Source organism: Gambusia affinis, linkage group LG03 (assembly GCF_019740435.1).
Source record: "Gambusia affinis linkage group LG03, SWU_Gaff_1.0, whole genome shotgun sequence".
Classification (NCBI taxonomy): Eukaryota; Metazoa; Chordata; class Actinopteri; order Cyprinodontiformes; family Poeciliidae; genus Gambusia; species Gambusia affinis.
In genome coordinates this window covers 24,143,441-24,171,147 of record NC_057870.1, presented here as the reverse complement: position 1 = coordinate 24,171,147, position 27,707 = coordinate 24,143,441, and the positions used below count along the sequence as shown (strand labels likewise).

Here is a 27,707-nt window from a genome sequence, read left to right as displayed (position 1 = left end):
TACATTAAAAGAAAAACTACCAGTGATTGGGGTTTAATTTGCAGAACCTGGTTTATACCACATACAATTTGTTGTTTGTACAAAATTATTAAAGTCAAAAATATAAATAAAAAGCAGTTTAATTCAATTTAAATTTGGTTTCTCTTTTATGAGTTCCAGTTCCTATTAAAGGATATAGCTCTGAAATATTTCCTTCTGTTATAAAAGAAAAAAAAAATGTTTATTGTTTAAAGGACAAAATATAGGATTTTGTGTAATGAGTTCCACGGAGTCATGGAGAAGACACAGATTACCACCAACAGAATAAACTCGGACATGTCCTAAAAAGAAGTGCAACTATCACAATTTTTAAAAACCAGACAAGCTTTTTTTGGGAAACAAGTAAGAAATGAGAAACGCAGCAGGTTCAGGCTATTTATGTGGATGAAGCCAAACTGTCTGAAATGCATGGATTGTTATGGGTATGGATAAAATTAATGAAAAAAAAAAAGTAATTGTAAATGTGAAAGACTAAAACACCCAAACAACACAGCTCAGTCAGTTCTAGTTTACACATGTGAAGTCTCCAGTATTTGCTGGTGGGGTGGAAACACGGATCTCAGGGTCGATCACAACTAAGTGCTGCAGGTTTAGTGACTTTTGGTTGTGCGAAAACCAAAGTTGTGCTAATTGCAGGAAACTGGGAGAACTGATGATTATAACCTTTTTTCCTTTTATTTATTTATTTTGTTTAATTGGTCCCCTACAGTAATGGGTCTTTTATTGCTGTGGCAGCAGGACAGTTTCAATTACAGTGAGAGCCACAAAATGTCTATGAGGAAGAAAAAAAAAGGATTCAGTGAGGAAATACTAAATCTTCTACAGGTTAAAAAAATTTAAATGATTGAATGAGATTTGTAAAACAGTCGAGACTGAGAAGATTTTTAAAGTGGTTTATTAAAAATACAGTATAAATAAATACAACACTCCTGTTACAAATTAAATTTTAACACTTAGATTAGACTGGGACACAAGTGATTCTTTTCAGTACAAAATTATTTCACAACTAATATACTTGCAGTGGTTTCTTCTCCCCAAAAATTCACAATTCACCTTAGAGCAGATCACAGCAGAACCGCTAGTTTACAGAGGTCAGAGTTCATCCACAGAAAAGAACGTTCATGACTTGACAGAATTTATCCTGACTTTGATAAAATAAGATGAAACAAGAGCTCCTTTCTGTCATCAAATGCTTCTTTCCGCTTTCTCTAGCCAAGACGTTTCAGTAGTTTTGTTCATTTTTAAATAAAACATCCTTTTGTACTACAGAAATATAAAACCCCACATGTAAAGATTATTTACCAGTTGTGGATCATACTTTGATTATTTATTTATTGATATTTATTTTTAAATAGGAATACAGTGCTGTGAGGTTAAATCTGCAGGATATGGTCAGTGCCTAAATGCTTTAGAAATAGATGTAAAAACAGTGTAAAACCACATTAATGGGCATACTTAAGTTATAGAATACTTCCAAAAACCTGCCAATTATGTTATGTAGGCTTCAATGATTACTGACTACATGCTGTGTTTGATAAATGTAGCGCACACCATGTGTTAAAAAAATTCCTGAGATAACAAAATAAACTATACTTTTATTTACTTGTATAATGCATAGAAATTATATAAATCTAAACAATCGATTTAAATATTTTGACCATACATTTTACGCCAGCTTCAGTAATTCACAGTATCAAGTTGTTATCATGCTAATCTCCCTCTCAAATATTTAAATCCATAAATGTCTCATTTCTTCCCAACAGGAAGAAAAGGTACATGTAGGTTTTCAGTGAGCAACTAAACAGAAGAAAAACACTGAAATCCGTTTCATTCAATGTACAGCATTGTCCTCACTTATTGGCACCTTTGGTAAAAATGAGTAAATGTGGTTATAATAAACTCTTCTTTATTGATCCTACACTGTGAAAGTAAGAAAAGTTAAACTCTTATTTTAATTAATTTAATCTCACTTCAATAAAATTTTTTTTTTGGTTTGTTTTTTTTTTTACAAAATCAACTATAATGTTGGTGGTATTATTTTAAACAAACCCTCTTTCACTAAGTGCACAAAATAACTTAATAAAGGTTGGAGCACATCGAGAACGATCTGGATTCTTTTCAAATCATCCCAGGAGGGTTAAGTTTGAACTTGTCCTGTGTCAATATTTTCATGTTTTGAATAAACTGGTTCCAGCTTAAACACTCGAAAATGATCTATTTTCGGTTTTATTCTTGAGGGCACAGCCTTTTTAAAAAAAATATGTACTCAAGAGTTCATGTTGCAATGCTGATTTTTAGACCAAAGGGGGGGGAAAAAGCGCCACAGCATCACAGGTTTTGCACCAGGACTCATAGAGATGAGGTGCTTCCCACATATAATCCGGAGTTTTATGCCAGATGTGAAGAAAGATCAGTTTTAAGTGTTACTTGATCGGAGCACACAGTTGCCACTTTCAGTGAGCTTTCGAGATCTCTTATTCACTTCCCTAATGTCTGCGGTGGTAAGACATACTTGGTTCCTTAACATGCCTAACAGCCAGTTTCTGAATGAGATAAGCCTCTGTCATGTCATATTTTTATAACAGGGAAGCAAGTTTAATAGGAAGTTTTAATTAAATTTAAAGAGGAACAAATCTGAAAATAGTTATCACAACGTGGGGCAATTACTGTTTGGCATACCAGTAATTGTCCCACTGATGACTACTGAACACAAGCTTTTCCTGATGCAAGATCCTCCCCCTGACTTTTAAAATGTGTTTTAATAAAATTGTGTATTGGTCTAAATGTTATAGTATCAGATTATGCTACTTATGCACTTCTAAAACCAAAGTGCCAATAAGTGTCAAATGTGCTGCACCTACAGGATTATTTCCCCAAAATTTGCCACTTCCATGCACAAGCATTCCTGGGCAAAGGGTAATCTTTGAGGTCATGATTTAGCATCCACCAATAAAATGGGAATATCTAATTTCCTTCTAAAGCCAGCTGCTCACTTCAGTAGTGTTTGCACAGCAAAAACTTGGCACTAACGTATATAGACAAGTCTTACTGATGTCTTGCCTAAAGATTGCTGGTGACTTATTAATTTGGGAAAACTTTACATTTAGAACATTAGCAGCTTTCTAAATATAAAGGACCTGTTAAACAAAAAACGAAACACCTTATAATAGCTGTTTCTTTCTTCTTTCAGCAGCTGCAGCCTTCCAGAAAGGGAGCTCATGAGAGTTAAACTGATAGTAACATACAGTTCTCCATTTAATGGAACAAAGCACACAATGGGTCAAAACAGCTCCAGAAATCTACAGCAAGTAATGCAACAGTAAGTGATCAATTGTACCACTCATTCACTACCTTGTATCAATCACTGTCTTCATACCCAGTACTGATTCTTCTGCAAAGTTGGGGTGACGGTGTGAATAATTTGGGAAGTTGGTTCTAGAGAACCGTTACTCCAAGAACTGATGAGTACATTTGAATGAGTTGTGTCATAAGGTGAAGCCTGGTTTGGTGGCAAAAACCTACTAAGCACAGGGCTGGAAGGGTAGGAGGGACTTAGAGGAGTGACAGTAACCGTGGGAACTGTGGTGCTCCTCTGGGTTAGGTTGTTGTGGGATTCACTGCTGGGTGAAACAGTGGGAGGATTCTCCTGAGGTGAAGAGGTGTTCTGCTTCGTTTGTCTGTGGTGTCGAAAATAGACGACCACAACTACAAAGATGATTATGAGCAGCAGGAGGGCCAGAAGTGGCAGGATGATGAGGAGTGGGTTGGAGGTTTTCTGAGGGTAGGACTCCACACGGACCGGTGTGTTCCTAAAGGGAAACTCCTCCGTTCGAGGCGGCTTCCCAAGTGTTGTGCTGAAAAAGCTAGTTCCGTTCGAGTTCCCCCAGCGGTTACGACCCCTGAATTTTTGCTGATTTTTGCTCGGTTGGTGGGTGGAATGGAGAACTGTAGATGGGACTGGGGAGACAGTTCCATTCCTAGAAATCTTGATTGGTGTCTGAGGACTGGGTGACGTGGTCGGGACTGGGCTTTTTGTGGTTGGAAAAACCGCTGGGTCATATGGGACTACTGTAAAGTGGAATTCCCCTTTAGCAGGTTGTACATTATCAGCTTTCAGCACAAAAACAAGAGAATCATTCAGCTCCTCTACTCCAGTCATGTTGGCATTCAGCTCCAATGCAACTTTCTGCTGCACCACTTCCTGAAATGTGAAGGATGCAGCTGGGACAAACTTCTTGGACCTTTTAGAACTTGTCTGAAGCACCTTTCCATACTTTGGATGGCACAAAATGTCAAAGACAGGATCATTGTCGCTTACAGCAGCCAGTTCAGAGGCATTAAAAAAGCTAGTGTTGAGCCTGACAGGGATCCCATTGGGAATTTTCAATCCTTGGCCAACATGGATTAGAGGTCTGACTGTCACATTAAGGACTTGACCGGTAAGATTTGCCTCAGAAGTGAAGACAGTAAACTCAAAGCTGTCCTCTGTAGAGGACAGCGAGATCATGTGATAGGCCAAGCTTCCAGTCCGAAGATCTTCTTGTGTAAAATGTTTAACTTCCTGGTTTTCTTTCAGAATTTTGCCAAAGGTGGGAGGTTTTGTAATCATGTAGCAAATGGTGGCGCTTTTGCCATTTGTCTCTGCTGCAAGGTTGTCCTGGGTCAGAGGTACTACAGTCCTCCCTTGTTGCAGTGACAGTCCAGTGTAATTGAGTAGAGTGACGGTAATCTCGGACACATCTATGTTAAAAAGTTTATATACCGGTTTGTGATGTCCGTCTGTAACACTGAAGTAAAACACACCTGAGGCAGAGCTTCCATCATGGATAAAATACACACTTCTGCTGTTGATTTGAGCTTGAGTGAAGGCATCTACTGACTCATTCAAGCCTCCTTGCAGAGCTATGTAACCGTTGCTTGGTTTGCTAATAACAGAGAACGTAATATCCTCTGGAGGATCATCCAAGTCTTCAACTCTGAGATCCTCAGGCCCGATAGCTACCTTGTCTCCCTGTACCACTTTTAGACCTGGAGTTTTAGTTTTTAGCACAGGTGGTTTATCATTCACAGGCTTGACTGTGATGTTAAAACGCTCAATAACAACATCCTTCTCATCCTGAGGTCGTTGGGCAGTTCTGCCTTTTGGGTTCAGCCAAGCACTGAACACAAAAAAATCACGAGTCGTCTCAGAGTTGTCATGGCTGTAAATGATGCCGTATTTGGTGACGATGAACTGGGAGAAGTTTGGTTTTTCTTTGGTGAGATTTCTCTCACCTACCATGATAACACCATGCTGGGGAAGGTCGGTCACCTGAAACCAGACCTCATAGGAGCTCCGCTGCGGCGTGGACAGCTTTGACATCAGGTTGGAAGCATCCAGCTTGAATTCATCTATGACAACACTCTCCCCTTCTGCCACCTCAGCACCTACCACAAAATAAACATAAAGTAAATCTGGATGAAATATTTGCATGTATAGTATTATGCAGTTTCCATTCTTCCCTTCTCTATGTCTTTTTTGCAATCTTTCACAAACATGCTGCTTTGTCATACCTTTCAGTACTGAACATGACTGCTTTTAGAGAAATGTTTTTGTTTTCTTTCATTGACTTCAATAAATGCTTTACAGCTTTATTAAAATGCTGCTGCCAGACTACTCCCTACATCTGCAAGGAGGTAGCTTCCTTTTTCATCCCAACCTTGGCAAACTAAGCTAGGATACATTGTTTTCTTTTTTTTTTTTTTAACATATAAAAAATTGACTTCAGGCAAAATGCAAATACCCAACATATTTTTCTGATTTTTATTTATAAAGAAGTTTGAAAACCATGTGTCCTTCTCCTTCCATTTTATAATAGTGCACAACTTTGTTTTGGTCCGTTACGTAGATATGGAACAAACACAAATAGACACATCTTTAGGTTTGTAATGTGGCTGTGACAGGGAAAACTGTTATGTTTATCTGCTACATACTGTGTTTTAGGTCCATCTGTGTTTTAGGTTTGATACTTATTTTACCACTGCTATCATGGTTGAGGACTGGACAGAAGATTACTTTCAATAAAGGAGATGGAGTCCAAATGAAATGTGAAAGTTCAGCACGCAAAACTATTGACATATAAAAAGCCATTAAGCAAAATGCAGACCTAATGAGGTGCAAGCAAATACAGCAGCTATTGAACTGAAAATATGGTTCATACCTGTATTTTTGAGGAGTACTGTATTGTGTTCAGTTCCCGTATTTTCATAGGAGATGTCTATTTTGAAAGTCTGACCATCTAAAGAGGCAGGCGGTGATGATACAGAAAACGTTATTGAATCCATAGCTTCCCAGCCCACCGACTCAATGGGCGTTTGAATGTAGATGACTTCCTTTCTGTTCACCTGCAATACATCAAGATTTCAGTTACTACAGTGGTCCACAAAGTGGAAAAGCTTTCAGTCAGAGTAATAAAAGTTTGACTGATTCAAACATACAAGGTAATCTCATAGTATCACTGTTTCCTTCCACTTAACTTTCCACAAGCTTAGATATTAATGGCTTCTTTGGCTGTGACCTTCAGTGGCGTATCCTTGCTGATGTATAAAATTAGTGGTATGACATAATAGTTGTATTTTTTTTTCAAAACTTAAATTAATGATAAAGTGAACTTTTACTTTATAACTTGAATCAATAAAATAAATCATCATTTTTCCATGTTCCGGTTCAGTGAGATGCACCTGTATAAATTGAGTTTATGGGATTGAATTGCTCAGCAGTTTTTCCACAGATTAAAATCTAATGGTTCAGATATAATTAATAATTTAAATATTCTTTGTTCTGCAGTGAAAACAGTACAATCACCTTGACTTTAATTAGGTCAGATCAAAATCCATAATAAATAAAAGCATGATTTACCATGGCTCATTCAGCAAAAAATGGAGAGTCAGTATCTTCAACATGGATGGAGGACATGCATTATTCATGCAGAACAGTGGAAATCTGGCATAGCCTTCCACATAAATGGAGGAAGCATAATAAAAAAATCTCTCACACACACACACACACCCTTGATTTCCATTTCAGTGACGCACATGTTCTAAAATAAGACAGTTTTTAATGTGACCTTGTGCACTTACCATATCTTGTGTAAACGTTGAGATCTCCACTGTAGAGTTATCAAGCTGCCTCTTCACCAAGCGTCCCAGTTTAGGATGGCGAATGACATTGAACATAATGGTGCGGTTAGAGGTGCTTCCAATGTCATTGGTCACAGCCTGTAAATCATCATTGGTGATTGGGCTGGAAGATCCTGGAGAGAATTTGTAATAGGTAGGGTTGAACCATTCAAGGCAGTTACGTCTTGTGTTATTCTTCCTTTGTGCAGCACAACATTTTAAACTCTTAAAAACAAAGCCTGGGATAGAATGACGACCGCCTTTTGATGTGTTAAATTAAAGCTGCCACGCAGACACCAGAGACATTTTACAACACCATGTCCAACGAAAGAGTGGGGTTTTGCATAAACTCCCAACAACACATTAAAAGCTCCCCACAGACACAAATACGCCACTTGAGGAAAAAAAAAAAACAAACAAAAAAAACATAGACATTAACAAAAAACAGCCGGGAATAATCAAGGAGTTTTATTCCAAAATAAATTGTATACACTGCAAAAATACAAACTCTTACCAAGCATTTTGGGTCTAGTTACTGGTGCAAATATCTTCATATACATGAAATAACACAAAACTAACTTACTTGTTTTAAATCAATAACTTTTTAATATTGATGAAAAAGTACTTGTTGCATTAGTACATTATTTCACTTATGACATGGGAAAGATGTCTTGTTATAATTAAAATAGTCTGCCAGTCAATCACGTCTTCTTTTGATTAATATTAAGGAATTAATGACGTAAAACAAGCTCCTATATCTTGCTGAATAGGTCACTTATAAGTAACATTTGTCTTATGTCAAATGTACAAAGATATTTACACTAGAAACTAGACATAGATATCTAGTAAGACTTTGTTTTTTTGCAGTGCAGATTCCTGTGGCAACTCAGAATATTTTAGGGGCTTTGAAAAAAATGACTCCTGATAAATAATGGAAGGCAGGGAAATATAGAGGAAATTCATTCCTCACTTGTAGCTGCACTCCCACCATTTTCATCTCCCAAGGGAAATGTCTACCTTGGAGGAAGAGGGAGAGAAATGGTTTCATACTAAAATAAAAATCCCTCTTTTGTCCCGACTATATTTCACAATTTTTATCTTACTCATATTAAACATGATTTTTGCATGACCTTTTTAGTGAACTCATTTAAAGAGACACATGGAGTTGATTAGAAAGCAGTGTTTCCTCTCTCAAGCTTGACAGAAATCCCCCAGACAGTCTAAATGTTTGTGAGAAAAACATTCATTTTCCCACCGCAGTGTGAAAGGGGCTTTACGTCGCCACTCTTCCCTTTAAAAAAAAAAAAAAAACCCTAATTGTCAGCCAATGCTGCCATCCTAGCTTCCCCCGTCTGTCCTGCTTGGCACAAAGCACCAACATGGCTGCCTGGAACAGACAGTGGCACAGTTTTTTAAGTACCCACTCACCCTGTGGCTGAGAGGCTCAGTAGAGCGTGCCAGCTGGCTGTTTGCTGCATCCACACAACAATATCAGTTATTTCTAATTCACAATGAAGTCGTGAAAACCTATGGAAAACTATGAAAAGTGTTTCCAGACACAGACTACACCCATTTAATGATTTAATGACCCTGCTCTTGGAAAAGCACTGAATTATTAAACCAAAAGAAATCTGAAAAGCACAGCAGCAGGCAGGCTGAACACACAACGGTGTCATAATTTAAAGGAAAAGTTAACTAGAGATCAAAAGTTTCAAATCTACACATATGTTTCAATTGTAAATGACAAAAATAATTTGTTTTGCCTTACTTGTTGAGGCACAGCGCACATTTTAGTGGATTTGGACAATATGTAAATGAATCTGATTATACAACTCATAACGAGTCTGGTTATGTCTGAGGTTTCTTCCTGTTGAGAGGAAATTATCTGTTTGTACTGTCACCACATGATTTTTTAGTATGAGGGACAAGCAAACTTCCACTGTTTGGAAGGTCAAATCACTGCAAACAGCTGGGTGTCCTTTAAAAATTGTTGATTAATTTGGATTATAAACTTAATTTGATTGTATTATAACTGGGAAATAATTGTAGTGGATTGAATTAAAATTAAAGTTTTGAATTTAGAATATTTCTGCTGACAAATACACCATCTGTATAACTGCATAAGCCTAAAACAGTTTTGTCATGCCATAAAGATTAATTTTGCAACACCTTTCTCTTTAATCTAAGTAATCATGGTATCAATAAAATATTTCCATGAGTGCTTTAATAATAAGAGTCTTGTTAATTAAATGATGCTTTAAATCATTGCAGCAATGTAATAGCTGCTCACTCACTTTATGAAAATAAATTTTTTATTATCAGTGAGGTCATTGTACAGGAGAAGCAGAAAAGGCAATTTGCTGGTTTTGCTGTAGTTAGGGGCTATGCTTACCAGGAAACACCTTGAGTGGGCGGTTTTTCTCCAAATTCACAACTAAAGCTTTGGCGGTGATGCTGAAGATCTGCCTGGGAGTAAAATTCACACCATCATTGACTTGGAAGTTAAATCCCCCAGACATGGCTCCTAGAAAAGACATCAAAACATTAATTAAAGTCAAAAACTGTCAAGAAAAGACAAGAATATCTTTTTAAATCCCCAAACAAAACCCTTAAAACATTATTGTATGAGTGTGATGTACAGTGCACGTTTCAACTTTCTCTGCATTTACAAGTAAGCACAACATAAGAAGTTATATCAAAACAGGAATGAGTATGAACATGACAAAAACTGCTGATGATTTAGATGAGCTGCCCCTGAGATGACATGAGTGAAAACCAAATCAGACCTTCCAAGAGCACCCTCTAGTGGAGGTAAAAGGAACAGAATAAATAACTCAGAAATTAGTTTTTGGACTGACTAACAACTTCCACAGTGAGAAATACTGTGCAGATGGAAGACAAAACAAAATTAAAGAAGTTTTTCTCTGTCTATTAAATTGCTTTACCTTTGTGGACAAACAGCAGCTGTCCCTGGTCTATGTGGGCCTGTGTGAAGTTCAACACTGCCTTCATGGGGTTGCTTTTAAGGGCCAGGTGTCCATTGCTGGGTGGGGTGACCATGAATTGTAGCTCATCTGCTGGTGTATCAAGATCCTCGGCTCTAAGATCCTCTGGTCTGATTTCTGTAATTGATGACACCCACACCTGGAGAGATAAACAACAGTGTCATATTACTTGGAAAGTTTCATTTCATGCGACTCATTATGCCCTATATGCTATAACTACTATTATTTACAACTGTATTCGGTTCTTAAGAGGGGATGAAGCTGAAATGAAATTAGCTAATTGGAAATTCACCCATTGTTATGCCCCTAAGGCCTTCAGGGGCGGTACCATAAAGATGCGTCTAGAGAAAATAAGTGGAATGTAAAGGTCTTTTATTACAAAAGATGGTTTCACAAAACCAAAACACAATACAACTTAACCCAATTAAAACAAAAGGGCTAACAAATTCAAGAACTACTTAGCAGAACAAGCAAGAACAAAATAGTTCAAACTGTCCAAAGCAGTTGTAAACACCAAAGATGGGAGACAGCTAAACAAAACCTCCTCCTACTAGCTGCCTCACTGGAAGAATAATTTCAGGAGCCTTTTATAGGGAGCATCAACGTCTGATTGGCTTGCAAACTCTGCTGGTCCAATGGAGTAGCAGCTCTCCTGCAGCCTCCAGGCAGCCAATCAGGAAGGTGTGCCCTCACAACTGAACCTGCATAACAAAAAGGAGCCTACACAGCCTCAACAGGCCAGGGGCCGTAACACTCCCCCCTTAAATTACAAAACCAAGTTTTGTAAATCCTGAGTATCACACAAAACAAAAGAAGCATACTCACATCCTGGAAAGGCCACCTGCGGGAACATTTTCTGTCCTTTATTATGTCGGATATTCAGACGGTATTCTTGCAATAGTAATGCCCACCACATAAAGCGTTGATTGTGGTTGTGATTGCGTGAAAGAAATACTAGTGGATTATGATCAGACAGTGAATACATCAATCAGCAAATTACTGGAACCCAGGTAAACATGGAAGTGCTGAAAAGCCAACAACAGAGCCAAGGTTTCTTTTTCAATGGTGGAATAGTTTAGTTGATGTTTGTTAAACTTGCGGGAGAAATAGGAAACAGGATGATCTAAATCCTGCAAATCTTTCTGTATTAACACTGCACCAGCTCCAACTGTGCTGGCATCCATCTCCAGCTTGAAAGATCGGGTCAGATCAGGTGCAACTAATATTGCTGTGTGACAAAGAGCATGCCACTCACGTTTTGTTTTTGGTGTGTGATACTCTCTTACTCATTGACAGGAGTAAGAGAAGGACTAGAACAGGTGGGATCATTTGTTTCTAGACCACCGGCATTGTTCAGCTGATCCACTTTTAGTGGAGTTCTGACTGAAACTCGAGCACAAACACCATTAAGTTTGAGTTCAAGTCAGGGGTGGGTTGACTGTTTAACCTTATTCCAGTGTGAGCTTCCTGCAAATGATGAAGACCATCAGCATCTATAAATAATCTCATAGGGTTTGATGTGGCTGACACCTACCTCTAGAAGTAGGGTAAACGTACTAGCTCACCCTGAACAGGTCGCTCATAGGAAATGCAACTTCAATTAATTTATGGCAAAGAAAGATCATGTCTCGTAGTTCTGCACAAATAAATGATACAGATGAAATGTAAGCCCTACTAATTTTAGAAACACTACCTGGTTGCTTTTATTTTGTAAGGCAGTAAATGACAAAGTGAGTTTGGATTCAAAGATGTTTCAAGAGTTTTTTCCTTCTTTCTTTAGACTTGTGATCCCTGCAAGTTATCCTGCATGACAAAACTATTCATTGCCTTTCAGCTCTGATCTTATTGGAAAGATCATCACGAAACCAGATTTCTGAAGTGGGAGAAAATCATAAAAAAACCTTTTGAAATCTTTTACTAATAACTATCTTGGTCAATATTTTACAGAATAGCATTTTTCTGTTACTACTGCTGGAAGAAATCTGGACATGTCTCCTGCAGCTTTAGTCATTGAGAAACTTAAATAATTTCCCATTTTTCTTGAAAAACAGCTTTTTTATGAAGAGAGCCTATAAACACACATATTTAAGTAATATTCTGTGTTTAACTCCATCCATCTTCCTATCAACTCTGACCTACTTTTCTTTCCCTGCTTAAAAAAAAAAAAAAGCACCCAGCATAATGCTGCCAGCACTTTCTTTCAAGTCAAATTTCTGTGTATAGTGCATTTCAGCAACAAGGCAGTTCAAAGTGCTTTCAGCATGGGGATGGTATGATCATACACGGCATTTGACATTTTGGAGAATAAGTCAAAATTTGGTTTTATTTGACAAAATCATGTTTGCTGTGCCCCATTGGATCTATCTTTTTCCAACCATGTCTTACTTCTTACTATTCTTCCATAAAGTGAATCTCTGCACCTCCTCCAATATCCTTTTACTTCCAATTCATCATTAGACACTGCTTTCTTTTGTTCAGTTTCATGAAATCCCAACAAGTACATTGACATTTGGCATCAAAGTAAGATAAAATTTGAAAAGGTTCAAAGGACATGAATACACTTGCAAGTACAGCATGTACTGCAGTTTAATTACTATACAAATAATTTCGAACTTAGACAAAATAGAAATTGGAGCAACACCGGCCTAAGGCAAAAAAAAAATAATAAAAAAAAAATGATAAAAACACTTTAATGCTGCCTAAATCAAGGACACCCCAGACTAAAAATAGCTGTACAGACTGTAAACACTTTTCAGAACACTTCAGAGTGCTGACAAGCTGAGGTAAATTCCTGCTTCCATGCACACCAAAGAGCCTTGGGCTACCACAAAGTAACAGAGGAAGTAACTGACACACAGAACACAAAACTACTGAAGCATGCAGGTCCTTGACAGTGAAGGATAAGCCTGTAGACCTCAAGCCAGAGGAGCTACTGTTGCTTGGACAGGTTGTCATTTTCTCAATTAATGCAACAGGGTGATATAAACAGCATGTAGGCCGGAAAAAATTTTTGTAACTAAGTCAATATGTCATTTTCACAGGAGCCAGGGTATCAGCTTGTATGTTTAAAGGAAAATGGCATAGGAGGGATTTAAACTTTGAAATGAAGAAACTGCAATGGTTAAAATATGTAAGAATTGCCATAATGGTGCCAGAATAATGTAATTAAGAAAAATCTGAAAACATATTCAATTATTCATTACTGTTAACAGAATTTCATTTTAAGCAATCAGAAAAAAATTATAAACAGCAAAAAAAGAAAAAAAAGAAAAGAAAGCCACACTGTCTGTAGCAAGCTAGTCCTTTATTGACTAGCTTGCTCATTTCATCAGCAAGCTAGTCAATAAAGGAGCTCCTGTGCACCGTGAATTTGAAAAAGTTCACGGTGCAATACTTTTGCAAGTCACAATGTGTGACATTGTATGTTAAAAATCTGATCTGTCAATCGTCACATTGTTCACACCTAGCAAACAGCAAGTTTACTGAAAGCTTGTGGATGTGCCTGATCTATGATAGGTGGTTAAAGTGAGAAACTTCAACAACAGATGAAGTGTGATTGGTGATAAATACAAAATGCCCCAAACAATTGATACAGCAGATAGGGAGATGCAATCAGAAGGTATCAAAATCAAGTGGTTGTAATTGTTTTTCCTTGGATTTCTGTCTTTTAAAGGGGCAATATTATGTTTAATTTACCTTTATGATCTTTACATCCGGTTATAATATTATTCCCTCATCAAAAACGTACCTGGAGTGTTGCCTTGCTTCTTTCACATATATTTGAGAAATTATTTAATCTCTGGCATTCCCAAACAGTTTCAGCTCAATTTTAAGGCACTAAATTGCATACAGACTGCAATATATTTATGTATACTTATCTATATCGAGAAATTTTTGGTGAAGAAAACATCCAGGTGTGTTGTGACTGCAAAATAGCCCAAATCATCATCCCTCCACCACCAGGCTTGATAGCTGATTTGGTGTGTTTATACCGTTTTCGCCTATATTACCAAAAGTGACACTGTGCATTATGGTCAAACATCTCATTTTTAGTGTGTTCTGAATCATGAATTCTCTGACATATAGGTCTTGATTTTTTTTGGGGGGGGGGGTTTGGCACTGAATGCTATTACCATAGTCTGTACTTACTTTTTATGCTGATATTTTGGGATAAACTACATTCTAAACATACTGTCAGATATTACCAACAGTGCTACCAATGGTGTTCTTAAACTTGGTTTAATATGCAGATAATCAGCTTGAGGGACTTCTTCAGTGAGGACGTGTACAACTACCTATCAGACTTGCCACACCAGCCCTACAGCAGAACAGCCCCCCACATGAGAAAGCGTTTCTCACATATGAGTGAGTGTTGCTCTGGAGGGGAGCAACTACACCTCCGGTAATCCCACCTTTAGCAGGAAGTCACAGCAGGACTGATAAACAGCATCAGGATGACTCACAAGATTAAAAGAAAAACGACACATGAGATCAGTTTGTATGAAAAGTCTCCTGGGGTCAAGATTGCTTCTTAATTACAGCAGGATGTTTGATGTTCATCAGGCTACATCTTCAGAGGAGATCATAATAAACACAAAGGACGTGACTATACTTGACTTTTGGATTCATTTTTGTTGAAACTGAGTGAGTCTAAACTGCCAAACCTTTACAGCTTTGATGTGTCGTTGTTGAGAGACAGTTTTAATTATCTTTATCTTTACAATCCGTACCAGCAGAAAATAAAGAAGATACCATAAGTTTATCAAATTACAGATAGATCTTATCAGTCTTATTTTATTACAAGGCAAAGCCCTTTCAACTAAAATTGAGACTCAATCATGAATAGCTATAGACAGCATCAAGTAGATATATATTATGCATGTAAGGTACATATTCCTGTTGCACAGACAGTTTCTTGCTAGACAGTAGCAGACAGCCACCTTGTGGCCACTGATATATTATTTCTGTCTAAAAAGCTTGATTTTCACCAAACATCTAATGCAAACATGATATGTTGAAAAGTGACCTATATTAGCATTAACACAATATCTATTAGTGTTAAATTGTCATATAAAAATCAGGTCCCAATCACTATGAAATAAAATAAACAAAAAAACATAAAACAAAACTACTACTGTAACCTTGTAAGAGTTCTTTATGCGTGGCATTATCAGCTCTGTGCTTGCAGAACAGTGGGATCCCAGATAGCAAACATAGTACACTTCCCCCACTCCTCCACAACCCAAGCATGGCAACTACAGTAAACGACCCCATGAAAATCTTTTGACAGTGGTGCCAGATCGACTGGCAGAAAAAAAGTGTGCAGAGTTTAAATATAGAGCTACAGACTCACCCTGAGGACCCTGTTGGTGGTAATGACAGGAGACTCATCATTAACAGCTGTAAGCTCGATGAAAACCGTCTGGGCGGCACTGTGCTTTCTCAAGCCCGTGTCATTGGCTTCCACCGTAAAATTATCAACTAAGGTTTCGCTGCTGTCATGGACATAGTAAATAAATTCATGTTCCACCTGTGGAAAAAAGTCATAGAAATCATGCAGGAAAATGCAAAGTACTGGTCATTTAAAACAGAATATAAAGACTAACATATATATATGGAGGCAAGAGTTCACACACTGAAAAAAAGTTTTTAAAAAAAGAAAAAAAGGCATTTCAGAAACTTATTTTGCACATAATTATTACTTTAAATGATTAAAGTGAATAAATTCCAGCTAGTGCAGGAGGTCATGTCAAGCCAGGGCAACAGCTTTCTTCACTGAAGCAATTAATTAAGTAAGACTGCTAGGTTTCCAGGACTGAAAATATGCAAGCATTTAAGATAAGAACTCCACAGTTCAAGGTATGAAAGTAATTACTGTAATAATAACTAGAAGTCTAATTACTTTGAAGAAATAGCAGCTTTGAAAATATTTCTGCTAGCCAATTTTTTGCCTTGCGTAAAATTACTGATACTCCTTAGCCTTTTCACATTTTGTCTCTTTGTATCCACAGACTTCAATGCATTTCAATGGGATTTTATGTGACTGAAGAACACAAAGTAGTGCATAACTGTGAAGTGTTAGCAAAAAGATCTCTCAAAAAATTTAAAAAAATAAAACTTTAAACGAAGAATCAAAGTTATTTCTGAAATGCATTAAAATCGGTTATTGCAGAGACATAAAATGTGAAAATGCTCAAGAGGTATAAAACATTTTTTTCACCATTGTAACCTTTCTCACCTGTCTCCTGGTGAAAGTTGTTATAGGCACACCAGGATGTCGAGAGTGCTCAATGTGACCGTGGAGAGGGGGCTTTGTCAAATTATAAAAGAAGTTCAATCCAGAAAAGTGTCTATTGGTGACTTTAAGTACATCCTCTGTCAGGGCTTTTGAGGAACCCTCATTAATGGTGAAATTGGTGACGTGTAGAGGAATGAGCAGTGGGATGATGTCAACAGTTATCCTGATGTTGCTGACATCGGTGATTCCATTGGTGGCATCCAGGACAAAGGTGTCGTTTACCTTGTTTGGCTCCACCTGAACATACTGGATGTTCCCTTTGTTAATGTCATCCTGGGTAAACATCTTCACAGGTGACTGTTTGGTTCCGATGTAGCGCTCATCCACTTCAAAAAAGCGCCGGAGAAAGCCATGAGATGGAGCTACTTTGACTGCAAACACAATCTCAGATGGCAGGTTGTCTTCATGTGTCACCTGTCCCAATCCAAAAACATTCCCTGGTTAGATTTAAAATGTCACATTGCCAACTAAGATTTAGTTCTCTTTGAAATCTTAATGATACTTGATGTTACTGCAAAAACCTTTGGGGTTCAATGTTTATTCTTACACTGCTATTAAAATCCCCATTTTCAGGTAGGGTGAGAAGAATAGGCTAAAGACAAAGTAATGGATGGGTGGACAAAATTTGACAAATGTATTTGCACTTAGATAACACTAAAATGTTTCTCATTACTTTTAAATACATGAAACCACCAACAATTATTAAAAGATATGATAAACTCAATCTCTGACAGAAAAGAGTGTTGTCGTACCACATACCTCCAGTTTAGTCTCATCAATCTTCACTGGTTTTCCCTCTTCCACCAGTAAAGTCTCCTGATGTTGTATGATGGGTGGCCTCTGATGACTTTCAAGATAAACCTTCACATTAACTCTCTCTGTAATTTGCAGAACTTTAGCTTTCACAGTCAAGTTGAAATGGTCTGCCAGGTGTTTGCTGTCATCATGGCTGTAGGAGATTAACCCATCCTTTAGGTCAGACTGAGTGAATGACTCAACCTTTGTCTTATTACGATAAATACTGCCATATCTCGGAGGCTCCTCCAACTTAATAATGACCTCCCGGTCATCACGGATATCCATATTTGATGCGATGCTGAAATTGTTGGTGGTAAACGTTACCGATTGTCCTTTCTGAACCAACAGACCTGTGTTGTTGTTAGCCTTCAGGAAAGGGTCATGAGCACTAACATCTAAGAGACCTGACACAAAATTTTTTCCATCTGATACAAAGAGAACAAACCTGCCAGTGCTAGCACCTTTGTGAATGAACAACACCCGCTTCTCCTCCAAATCCTTCTGTGCAAACTGAAACAGCCGATGAGTTGTGTCATTGACCAGCACAAGGTCTCCCATTGGGATTCCACGTCGGGTGTAGATCAGCTGGCCGTCATCAAAATCAGAGTCATTATCGTAATAAAGCAAATCCTCTGTAGTGAGTAGCTTCTGTCCATTTCTTACAACATAGAAAACTTTATCAATGATTCGAATCGGTTTCTCATCATTCACTAGCTGAACCGTGATGTTGAATGTTCCTTCTTTGGAGCCTACTTCGTTATCCGAAATGGAAGATTTGAACCCTTGGTTAGTAGAGGCTATAAAAGCAAAATCATCTTGTGTAGTTTCACTATCATCGTGGATGTACATCAATCGCTCCTGCATTATATCCTGATTACTGAAGGTCAAGATGTTATCATAGCTGGCATTGGAATTTGACTGACTAATGCGTGCCAGCCTTCCATGTTTAGGACTTCTTATGACAGTGTAGAACATGTCCCTTGTGCTTAAAGTCTCTGCAAAGAGCTCATCTTTGGTGATGAGTTTACTCTCTCCCTCCTGAAGCGAGAGGCCTTCATTTTTCAGGAACACTGTGTTGATATCGGCTTTGATTGAAAACTGAAAATCATAATTTTCAGACTGAGCATGTTTGGAGATCAGCTGAAATTTGAATCTGTCCGTTGTGTCCTCGTAAGGTCTGTCAACCAGCTCATAATGGACTCTTTCATCTGATAGATCTCTTTGGCTAAAGGTTGAGTTCTTCATCAAGACTGTGGAGTCAAGCAGGAGTTTTCCTTTCTTTGGTATAGTGAGGACCCGAAAATAAAGTTCTTCATTTGAGAGGGTGACACCATCAGCTCTTGCCACAAGGCACTCTGAGCTTAGAGTCACTTTTCTAACTTTATCCATATTTATCATGGCATTCCTTTCCAAATGATACCTCACCCACTTAACAGTAATTGGGAAAAGTATTTCAGTGTTTGCTCTTGCAGCCACATTAACCTTGCATTTAAAGTAATCACTGATATTTGAGGTCTGGATGTCTTGAAAGGTGCTAACGTACCTAAGGCGCTCTTTCTCAAGAAGTCTTTGCGAGAACGACTCCGTGTGCCTCCATTCACCGCTTGAGTGAAGTCTCTGGAGTTCTCCAAACTGTGGTGGCTCAATGATATCATAGCGAATGTCTACAGTTTGTTTCATTGCATTTGTTTGCACGGCTAACTGCTTTGAACTAATAATAGCAGTTTCTCCTTGAGTGAGCTCAAGACCAGTGTTGTTGGCAATCTCATATTCCAGCGCTATGGCCATGATCCTTAAAATCACAGTGTTGCTGACCTTGTCTCCATCACTAACTCTCAGAGCTATTCTTGAGTTTCTCACACCCATGTGGACGTAATTCACCCTCATTTCATCTAAGTCAACATATGAAAATGAAGTCTCTGCCTTGCCTGGGTTGCCCTCTAGTTCCAAATAGCCTGCATCAACATTCAGATTTCCTAGTACTGAAAATACAAGGTCTGTGTAATTGCTGTCTATGTCTGTTACTTTCAAAACCTCTGTGGTGAGATGTTTCTTAGATCTTTCCAATAAGACAAAGAGATTTCCTTCAGGGAGGCTTAATTCGGGTGCATCATTAGTTGGTGTCACAGTTATATTGTAGCGATATAATTTGCTGCTTTTCAGATAATCGGGAACCGGTTTTCTGCTACTACAATATATTGAGAACATGATGAAGTCATCTGGCTCCTCAGAACCTCCATGGACATACATCACTCTTCCATGCCAAAGATCCAACATGCCAAAGGTGTTCTCCTCTTGCTCATCATCAACATCAAGTCTTATTTGACCTCTAACTGGCTGCTCTTCAATTCTAAACATAATTTGAGATTGCCGAATGCCAAGTGCCTTGAAATCCAGGAATACCTTGATATGTTTGGCATCAAGAGAGGCTCGACCACCTTCCTGGACCACAAGATTTTTGAAATGCACAAAATCTGAGCCGTACCTTTTGTCCAAACCAACTGCAAGGGTGGACATCTGAAGAGATGACGTTGGAGTTACAAAATATAACACTGATCTTGGTATACTTGTAGGACTAACATGGGTTGATTCCTCTGGTGGTTTTTCTGGTTCACAACCTACTGAAATATCTTTGGTGACTACTGCATTAGAGAGACCCATCTTTACTCTGTTTATTTCAATGTTCCTTAAACATCCTTTGAAGGAACCTCCTCTGACACGCTTTCCTGATACAGAGGCAAGACCTACCTTTCTGACCTCTAACCTGGTACCATCATCAATACCTCCAACATAAAGAAAACCTTTAAGATGAAGCCTCTTTGAGTGAGAACTAATGCTACTCTTCACCATTTCTTTGTCCACGGTTAGCTCAAGGTTTCTGGAACTAAAATGCAACTTGAGAGAATGCCATTTTCTGTCATTGATGGATGTTTGAGAACGTAGTTCGGTTTTGACTCCATTTTTCCCTACAACAGCAACTGGAAAACCTTCCTGTATCTCCAGAGCCACAAAGCCTCCATCCCTGGCTGAACTGTAGAGAATTACACCCTCATTGGCGGAGGTGTGCACAACACACTCAAATGCAGCCTGATGATGATGATGATTCCAAGTTGGAAGGGATAAATAGGCTCTGGAACTGAAAAAACTAATAGGCTCTTCCTCAGTAGCAAAGAACTGGGGACTGCAGCCTAAAGAGACTTCATAAATGTTTTTGTATCCAATGTATGGCCTCAGTGATGACACCAAGTCATGTTGATTGAACACTACCTCATCCAAGCAGCCTCGGAAGCCGATTAAGTTTCTTGAAAGGTAGATTTTGTCCAAACCTCCTGAGCCTCCAACATAAAGACCATCTTTAATGTGGAGATGATGATGAGAGCCAGGCATCTTTACACTTGTATGGGAGTTTTTGTCGACAGTCAGTGTGACATTTAGCTGCATATGGTGGACTTCCACTGAGTGCCAGGCCAAATCGTTGAGCTGGACCCCTCGCTCTGACTCTAAAACCTGCTCCCCTGAGCCAAGATCCAATCTCACCTAAAAGAAACAAAAAATGTTTAAATAATATGATTAATCTACTATTGAAAACATGGAGCAAGAATTGAAGTTAATGTACACAGAGCGTTTTCGCTAATCTGCCTAAGCTTCAACTGAGTAGAAGAATGGACAAACGATTTCAGGGCGAAATGGGTTACAACTGTAATAGCAGCAAAGACAGACGTGTTTTAAAAAAACAAAGTTAAAGATTAATGCATCTTTTTCTTCCAATTACAATGTTCTAAATCAAGTCACACTAATATACATTGTAGATTGTAATTAGAATTTCAGTGAAATAAAGGCACTGCAAATCTATATGTAACAGATGATGCTTTAGTATTTGATATAAATGAATTTACTTTACAAAATGCAAGATGACATCTATATTCTTAAATTTTATCATATCAAAACACTCATCCTTATATAAAGAATAATATCATACATTGCAAGAGTTTGAGAAAAGATAAGCTGTAGATACAGTGACACCTGGGATAAGAAATGCAGGATTCAGACTGCTGATGATGTCACCTGTTGTCAAAACAGTGAACTCTGTCTGGGTTTGAGAGCAGGAAGAGCACCATTATCCATTTGCCCTGGGCTACGACCACAGAGCATCACAACACTGTCTCCGAATAATGCTGCATTTAGATGACATGCTTGTCAAGGCTTGCTGGGGAGCTAAACATGTACGAGCTTCCAGGGAGCAACTCATGTCTGACTCACACAGTGAGACCCCAAGCTTGAAAAATGGTGAACACTACCACTTTATTGCCCATGAAGCATAGTTTACCCTTTGTGCTCAGGGAAGTGTAAAAATTCAACACATTTGTCAGTGTGATTCTTTCACAACAGTTAAAATGTAACTAATATGAGCTTAGTCTCAAGGATATTTTAGTCAAATGCACAAAACTGTCAGGTAAATCCCAGAGGTTTTTTTGTTTTGTTTACTAAAGTAAGTCTAACTACATCAAGTCACAATTGGGACTGCAATTGCAATATGTGCAATACTGTTGATATTGTTTGTTTACAGAGAAAATGTAGAACATTTCATTAACCTTTTAAAAGCAGAGATGCATGGCACCAGGTTTTAGCAAAAATTGCTAAATTTCACCTGCAGCTTCTGGACAGGTTGAAGTAATCAAGTAATATCACAGTTGTAATTTCTTCCATATACACATTATGTTTCAAGGGCCATGCAGTCAAATAGACGGACTTTCTTTCCTTACTACACTTTAAACAGATTCCAAAGATAAAGATGCTAAGGATCAAATAAAGTGGTGCAGACACTGTGATGATGGAGCAAAAAGCAAAAGAATTTTGTTTTTCTACAAGAGAGACTTACAATTGATAGTAGCCAATGTTTGGATCTGCTGATTATAGCAAAACCCAAAGAAATGTATTTTCAGAATGTAAAGGCGTGCATGCACACACATGCTGATATACTGCAGCCACAGTTGTACCAACCTGCAGGCGACCAGCATGGAGCTCTAGCAGGAAGTAGTTGGCCTGGCCAGCAGCGAGAAACATCAGGCCGTTTGTGCTGGAGGTTCGGAAACGAACACGAAGAATGTTATGGTCGGACGATTCTGTTGCCTTAAGATGAATGAAGCCATCCCCAAAGAAGGAAGCTGCAAGAAACACATTTGGTGGATTTTTTTAAAGTAAATAAATACACAATTATAGAAAAAGTGAGAAGAAATTGCAATAAATATATAAGAAAGGTAGAGTCTAGTCCAACCGTGTGGGCTTATTATAGCCCACACTCTGACTTTTAGATATAAAACCAGGCTAATTATAATTGTTGGTAAGTACTTCATAAGTAAAGCAGAGTCTGTAAATACAATTCAGACACATTCACTGAGAGTTACAACATAGGCTGTTCAGATATTACAGCTTTCCTGATTTAAAAACTGTTTTTATGGGGGAGTTTTCTAAGTTTTTCCTTAGAAAACATAGGAGCACAACCATTATGATTAACATGCATCAAAATACTGGTTTGAGGTTTAACTTTAAATTAATAAGCACCTTTGTCAGAAACACAGTTCCAGGCTGAACTACAGTTTTATTTGTAGCTCCAGTAGGAAGTTGTAATCAAGTAATATCATGAGCTCTCTGGTGCTGTAAGGACAACATATGCTATATTTAAGGTATTTGAATTTAATGCCATAACAGCGGGAAACAAAGGGAGAGACACTGGAAGTGGAAGTGACTTGGAGAGAGTCAGACATGTTCAGGCCCGCGTTGCACTGACAGGAACCATCAACCGGAACATAAAAGGCTCTGACGTCCCCACATTGTCTGCGGCCTCTTGTTCTAGAAATGGTGTGGCAGACGGACCCAGCTGTTTCTTCTACCTCACTTCCCTGCCATTTTCCTCGTTCTGTAATCTGCACAAACATGCTCTGAAGCATTCTCATGTGCCTCCATGCCCAGGCACCACCAGTTTTTAACAAGCTGCGGAGTACCACACATATTGAAAGGTCAACAAACATCTCTGCCTCTGTGGAGAAAAGCGCCCATTTCACATTTTTATTCATTTTCAGTTTACAAGCCAGGGGGTGAGTCTATAATGGGTTAGAGAATCACTGGGCTGGACAAACTTAAGTGTGGGTACATGCAGTGTTTCTAAACTCAATCTCATAGCACAGTTGAATGTGTAATGGAAAGGAGTAAATAAAGGTATGTCAATTACAGGACTCAACACAACATGATAGGAAAGAGAAACAAAATAAGCAGAAATAATATATATCTATAAAAATCTAATCTGATCTATACAATCTCAACATCTGCAAGTCAAAGCAACTGACATTTAAGCCAGTTATATTTCAAAATCGTGAATTTGTTGCACAAACTGAGATTACAAGCAAATCAAAGTGCTGATGATGCTTTTCCACAAATAATCAAATATATTTCACTATTTTTCAATGTAACAAAGCAGACATTTTAAACCAGCATGAGCATATTGGCATAGCTTGCTTGGTTTTCCAGCATGTATTCCCTAGGGCAGTGTTTCTAAACCCTGGTCTTCAAGGACACAAACCACCCTGCATGTTTTAGATATTTCTGTGCTCTAACACCCGATTGAGATGATTGCAGTTCAGCAAAAGCCTCTTAATCACCCATGAGTGTGCCTTCAGGAACAGGGTTGGGAAACACTGCCCTAGAGGATACAGATACTTACCTTTCTCTGATATTCCCAAAAGATAGCCAACTTTTCCAAATTCAATTCCAAATATTGGTATAAATAAACTGATTGATTCATTTATCTTGTTAAAATTTCCGATGTTGAAATCTGATAAAGGATAAAGCAGACCAACCTTCCTGTTATACTTATCCTTCCTGTTATCTCAAATACATCTCACTCTCTTTGAAGGTCTGCAGGAACATCTCTACATTCGAATTGTCTCAAGTGTTTTCTACAAGTGTTGACATGTAGAAAATGCTGTGTTTACTGCTGATCTAAAAAGAGAAGAATGGCTATAGGGTCCAATATTCTGCAAATTAAGCACGTAAAAGCTACTAATAAATTAAGCTGGTGTACATTACTGCATACTTTTGGTTAAGTCTATGTACAAAAATCAAGTTAACAATAAATAAATGTGCTAGGAAAGATAAATCTTTTCTATTCCTCTTCATAGATAGTTTGGAAGGATGCATTTTGTATTAACCAGAAAACTTCAAGATAATATTGATTTATTCAAAAATACTTCAGAAATACATAGAGGGTTTAATATTTATTGGTGTGGTTAAAAACAATTAGCATATAAGTGAGCATTAAAATGTGAGCATTAAAAGAGAAGCAGGTACTAACTTGTTAAAGGTTAAACAAACATGCACAAAGAACAATTTAGAATAAAGAAAATCAGCTAAAAACCACTGAACTTGACGGGTGGGAGACAGACAGTTGGAGAAAAGTTTCATACACCACTTCACAGAGAAAGACCTCAGCTGACCAGCTGGTTCACTCACTTCATACTACATCTTCTTGCTGCAAGGCAGTATCCCATACCACTGATCCAAACAAGGACAATAACTTAAGAGCAGACCGTTTTCTTTTTTTTTTTTTTGTTCTTTTTAGGTATGATCTCATCTAGATGGGTTAATGTAGCTGGAAGTATGTGCAAATATCAGGCTTGCAGGCATTAAAAAAATAAATAAATAATGAGTAAAGCGTAACCACCGCTGTGGGTGCCTGTCCTTTTTTATTTGTACTTAATTTTCCTTCATAAGAGTGGCTTTATGTACAGAATAAAGATTAAACTAGTCAAGAAGAAGGCAACAAAATGTCTTGCTCTAAATTCAAAGAGTCGGAAATGCATACTTAATTGTGTCTTCTGGAGTCGCCATTAAAACTGCATTTGCAAAAACAAAAATATTTGGTGATGACAGAAGCTCTTTCCTCCATATTCCTTCCCATAATTTTGACTTTTTGAAATGACTGAAGTGTTGCAACATGTCTATTTTTGGCAGGTATGTAAATGAAAGAGTACAGCAGATTAGACAAAAAACCCACCAACCTTAATAAGTCCCTTCAAAAGAATAAACAGGAGGTTGTTTGGAGCACCATCCTGTTATCTACATGTCAACAGGGGTAAGTTTCTTTGCAGCAGTGACATTTTTTGAAACACTTCCCAAACATCCACCTTAACAACAAAGCCTGTGACCTTTTTAGAGAACACAGGCCTGTAGTTAATTTGAGGGGTAGACCAGTGCTTGTCACTGCCTGTGCATTCCGTTTATTCAGCAGACCGGAGATGCAACATGACTGAATTGTATCTGAAGTCGATGCACTGTCAAAACCCTGAGATGCAGATCTTTTGACCAAAGGCTTGGTACATGGTGCAAAGACAAAACAGAATCAGAAAGACAATGACATGAAGGGAAATGTCTCCATTGTGGCCATTTTCGGTGAATGACAAAGTGAAATAATTTGTGATGATCCCTTGAGGGCAGTGCCTGGATGAAAGCTGAATTTAGATGACACATGTCAGGCTCAAATAAAGGAGAATAGCTAAGAGATGCCTATGTGGATTTAATAATGCTCAATTGTGAAACAAAGACATCTCTCTCCCTTAGATGTCTCAGTGCAAAAACTAGGAAATCCTTTGACTGTTTACATTTGAAAGTCTATTTCTGCACAATGGGTATCCATGCATGCAAAAATCCCCAATTATGCTTTTTTACAGGGGAGGAAAACTGCAGTTATTAGCCCTCATAATGTCCAAATTAAGAAAGAAAGTGGAGTTTGTGCTGATGCTGGAAAGGGACTAATGACTCTGCAGCCTTACCCCCCACCAACATGTCGCCATACATATTTCACTTAATCCTGTTGGGTAACACTGAGGTCAACAATTTAAGTCCAGTGAACCTTTGCAGTGACACAACACAATAGCAACAAAAATCATGTAATCATTTTTTGCAATGATAAACCTGAGCCACGCTTATATTTGTTGTGCTTTTAAAAAAAGTCATTATCATTTTTGTTTTGAAGGATGTTTGGTTGTTTTTAAGCTTAAGTTACAGTTTAAACAGCCAGTTTTATGTAATGCATTTACAATTAAAGTAAAAAACAAACAAAAACAAACACGTAAAACTTCACTTTTTTAGCGCATACATACATTTTTACATATTGACCCTAAATGTAACACCAAGTGTCTTATCTTAATTTAGTCCTTGTTTTAATTGACAGAAAAGTCAAAAAGTAGGAAAGTCTTTACCTCCAGACGACAGTTCGAGCAGGAGCGACCACCAAAGGAGACCGCAGAACCACAACTTCTTCTTGGTGTTGTTCCCATTAGAGTCCATGTTTACTGTCTCTTTGGACACAGTTATTTTCAGTCGAATTTGTATTCACATTTTTACCGAATGTTGTTCACTCCTTCGAGGTTCCGTTCCGTCCAGATAGCCAACAAAACACTTAAATGGAGCGAATGGGTTGTATGTCCCTTTCGCAGCTCTGCAGAAGCGGACCCTCTCAGAACTCCGCCTCGTGCGCGAACCATAGGCGTGAAATTTCAAAATAAAAGCTGAATAGTATAGAAAAGAAATTCTGGAGTTATAGCGGGATAAAGGTAAATAGGAGCTTGCGCAGTCATACTTAGATCAAAAATTTATTCATAAAAACTGAAAAATAAGAATGATACAGTTATAATTAAAAATAGCTCCGTTTGAAATGAAAGAAATGAAAGAGATTTAGTGCAACTAAATAGTTGGTCAAAAATTTACAAAATGTTTATGTAAATTTGGTCATAAAAACAGACTATTTACAAGAAATGAAAAAAAAAATAATGATCTTCATCTCATTTTCCTCTTGACAATACAGGATAGATTCCCCATTATGTTTAGGTCAAACCATTAAATGCAAGGATGTTATACCATAGTCATTAAACCAGATATTGGTAGTTTTATGAGCCTAAGAAGCCAAGTCCTGCTGGAAAATGAAATTAGCATCTTTATTAAGCTTGTTAGTGGAAGGAAATATGAAATGTTCTAAAATTTTCTGGTTGACAGCTGAAAAATTTACAATGGACCTCAAGTAACTTGGATTTTGTGCCTCTTGACTCTTCCTCCAGACTCTGCAAGATTGATTTCCAAATGAAATGCAAAATCTGCTTTCACCCGAAAATAAATCTTTGGATAGCTGCAGAAGAGTCCAGTCCATTTTCTCCTCTGTAGCCCAGGTAAGATACTTATATTACATGTGATCCAGAAGTGCCATGACAGTATGAACGTGATACATACAGCCCATGTCCTTGACACATCCATTTGCGATGACTCAAGAAACATTGACTCATCTGTAGTCCACACATCTTGAAATGCCTCCAAACTATTAAATTGACTGCTTCACAATCCTGCTATCCAGATTTATCTAC

General features: G+C 38.0%; 1 protein-coding gene across 1 annotated transcript; it reads right to left on the bottom strand.

The window, feature by feature from the left end:
• Positions 1 to 918: 918 nt before the first annotated feature.
• cspg4ba (chondroitin sulfate proteoglycan 4ba) lies at positions 919 to 26,830 on the bottom strand. The gene is made up of 10 exons (XM_044111938.1): positions 26,553 to 26,830; positions 22,300 to 22,463; positions 17,260 to 20,835; positions 16,441 to 16,914; positions 15,556 to 15,732; positions 10,143 to 10,341; positions 9,590 to 9,721; positions 7,159 to 7,331; positions 6,240 to 6,423; positions 919 to 5,466 (listed from the first exon to the last, which is right to left on the bottom strand). The coding sequence occupies exons 1-10, from the start codon at positions 26,638 to 26,640 to the stop codon at positions 3,410 to 3,412; spliced, it is 7,224 nt and encodes a 2,407-aa protein (XP_043967873.1). The 5' UTR covers positions 26,641 to 26,830; the 3' UTR covers positions 919 to 3,409.
• Between the last annotated feature and the right edge of the window lie 877 nt (positions 26,831 to 27,707).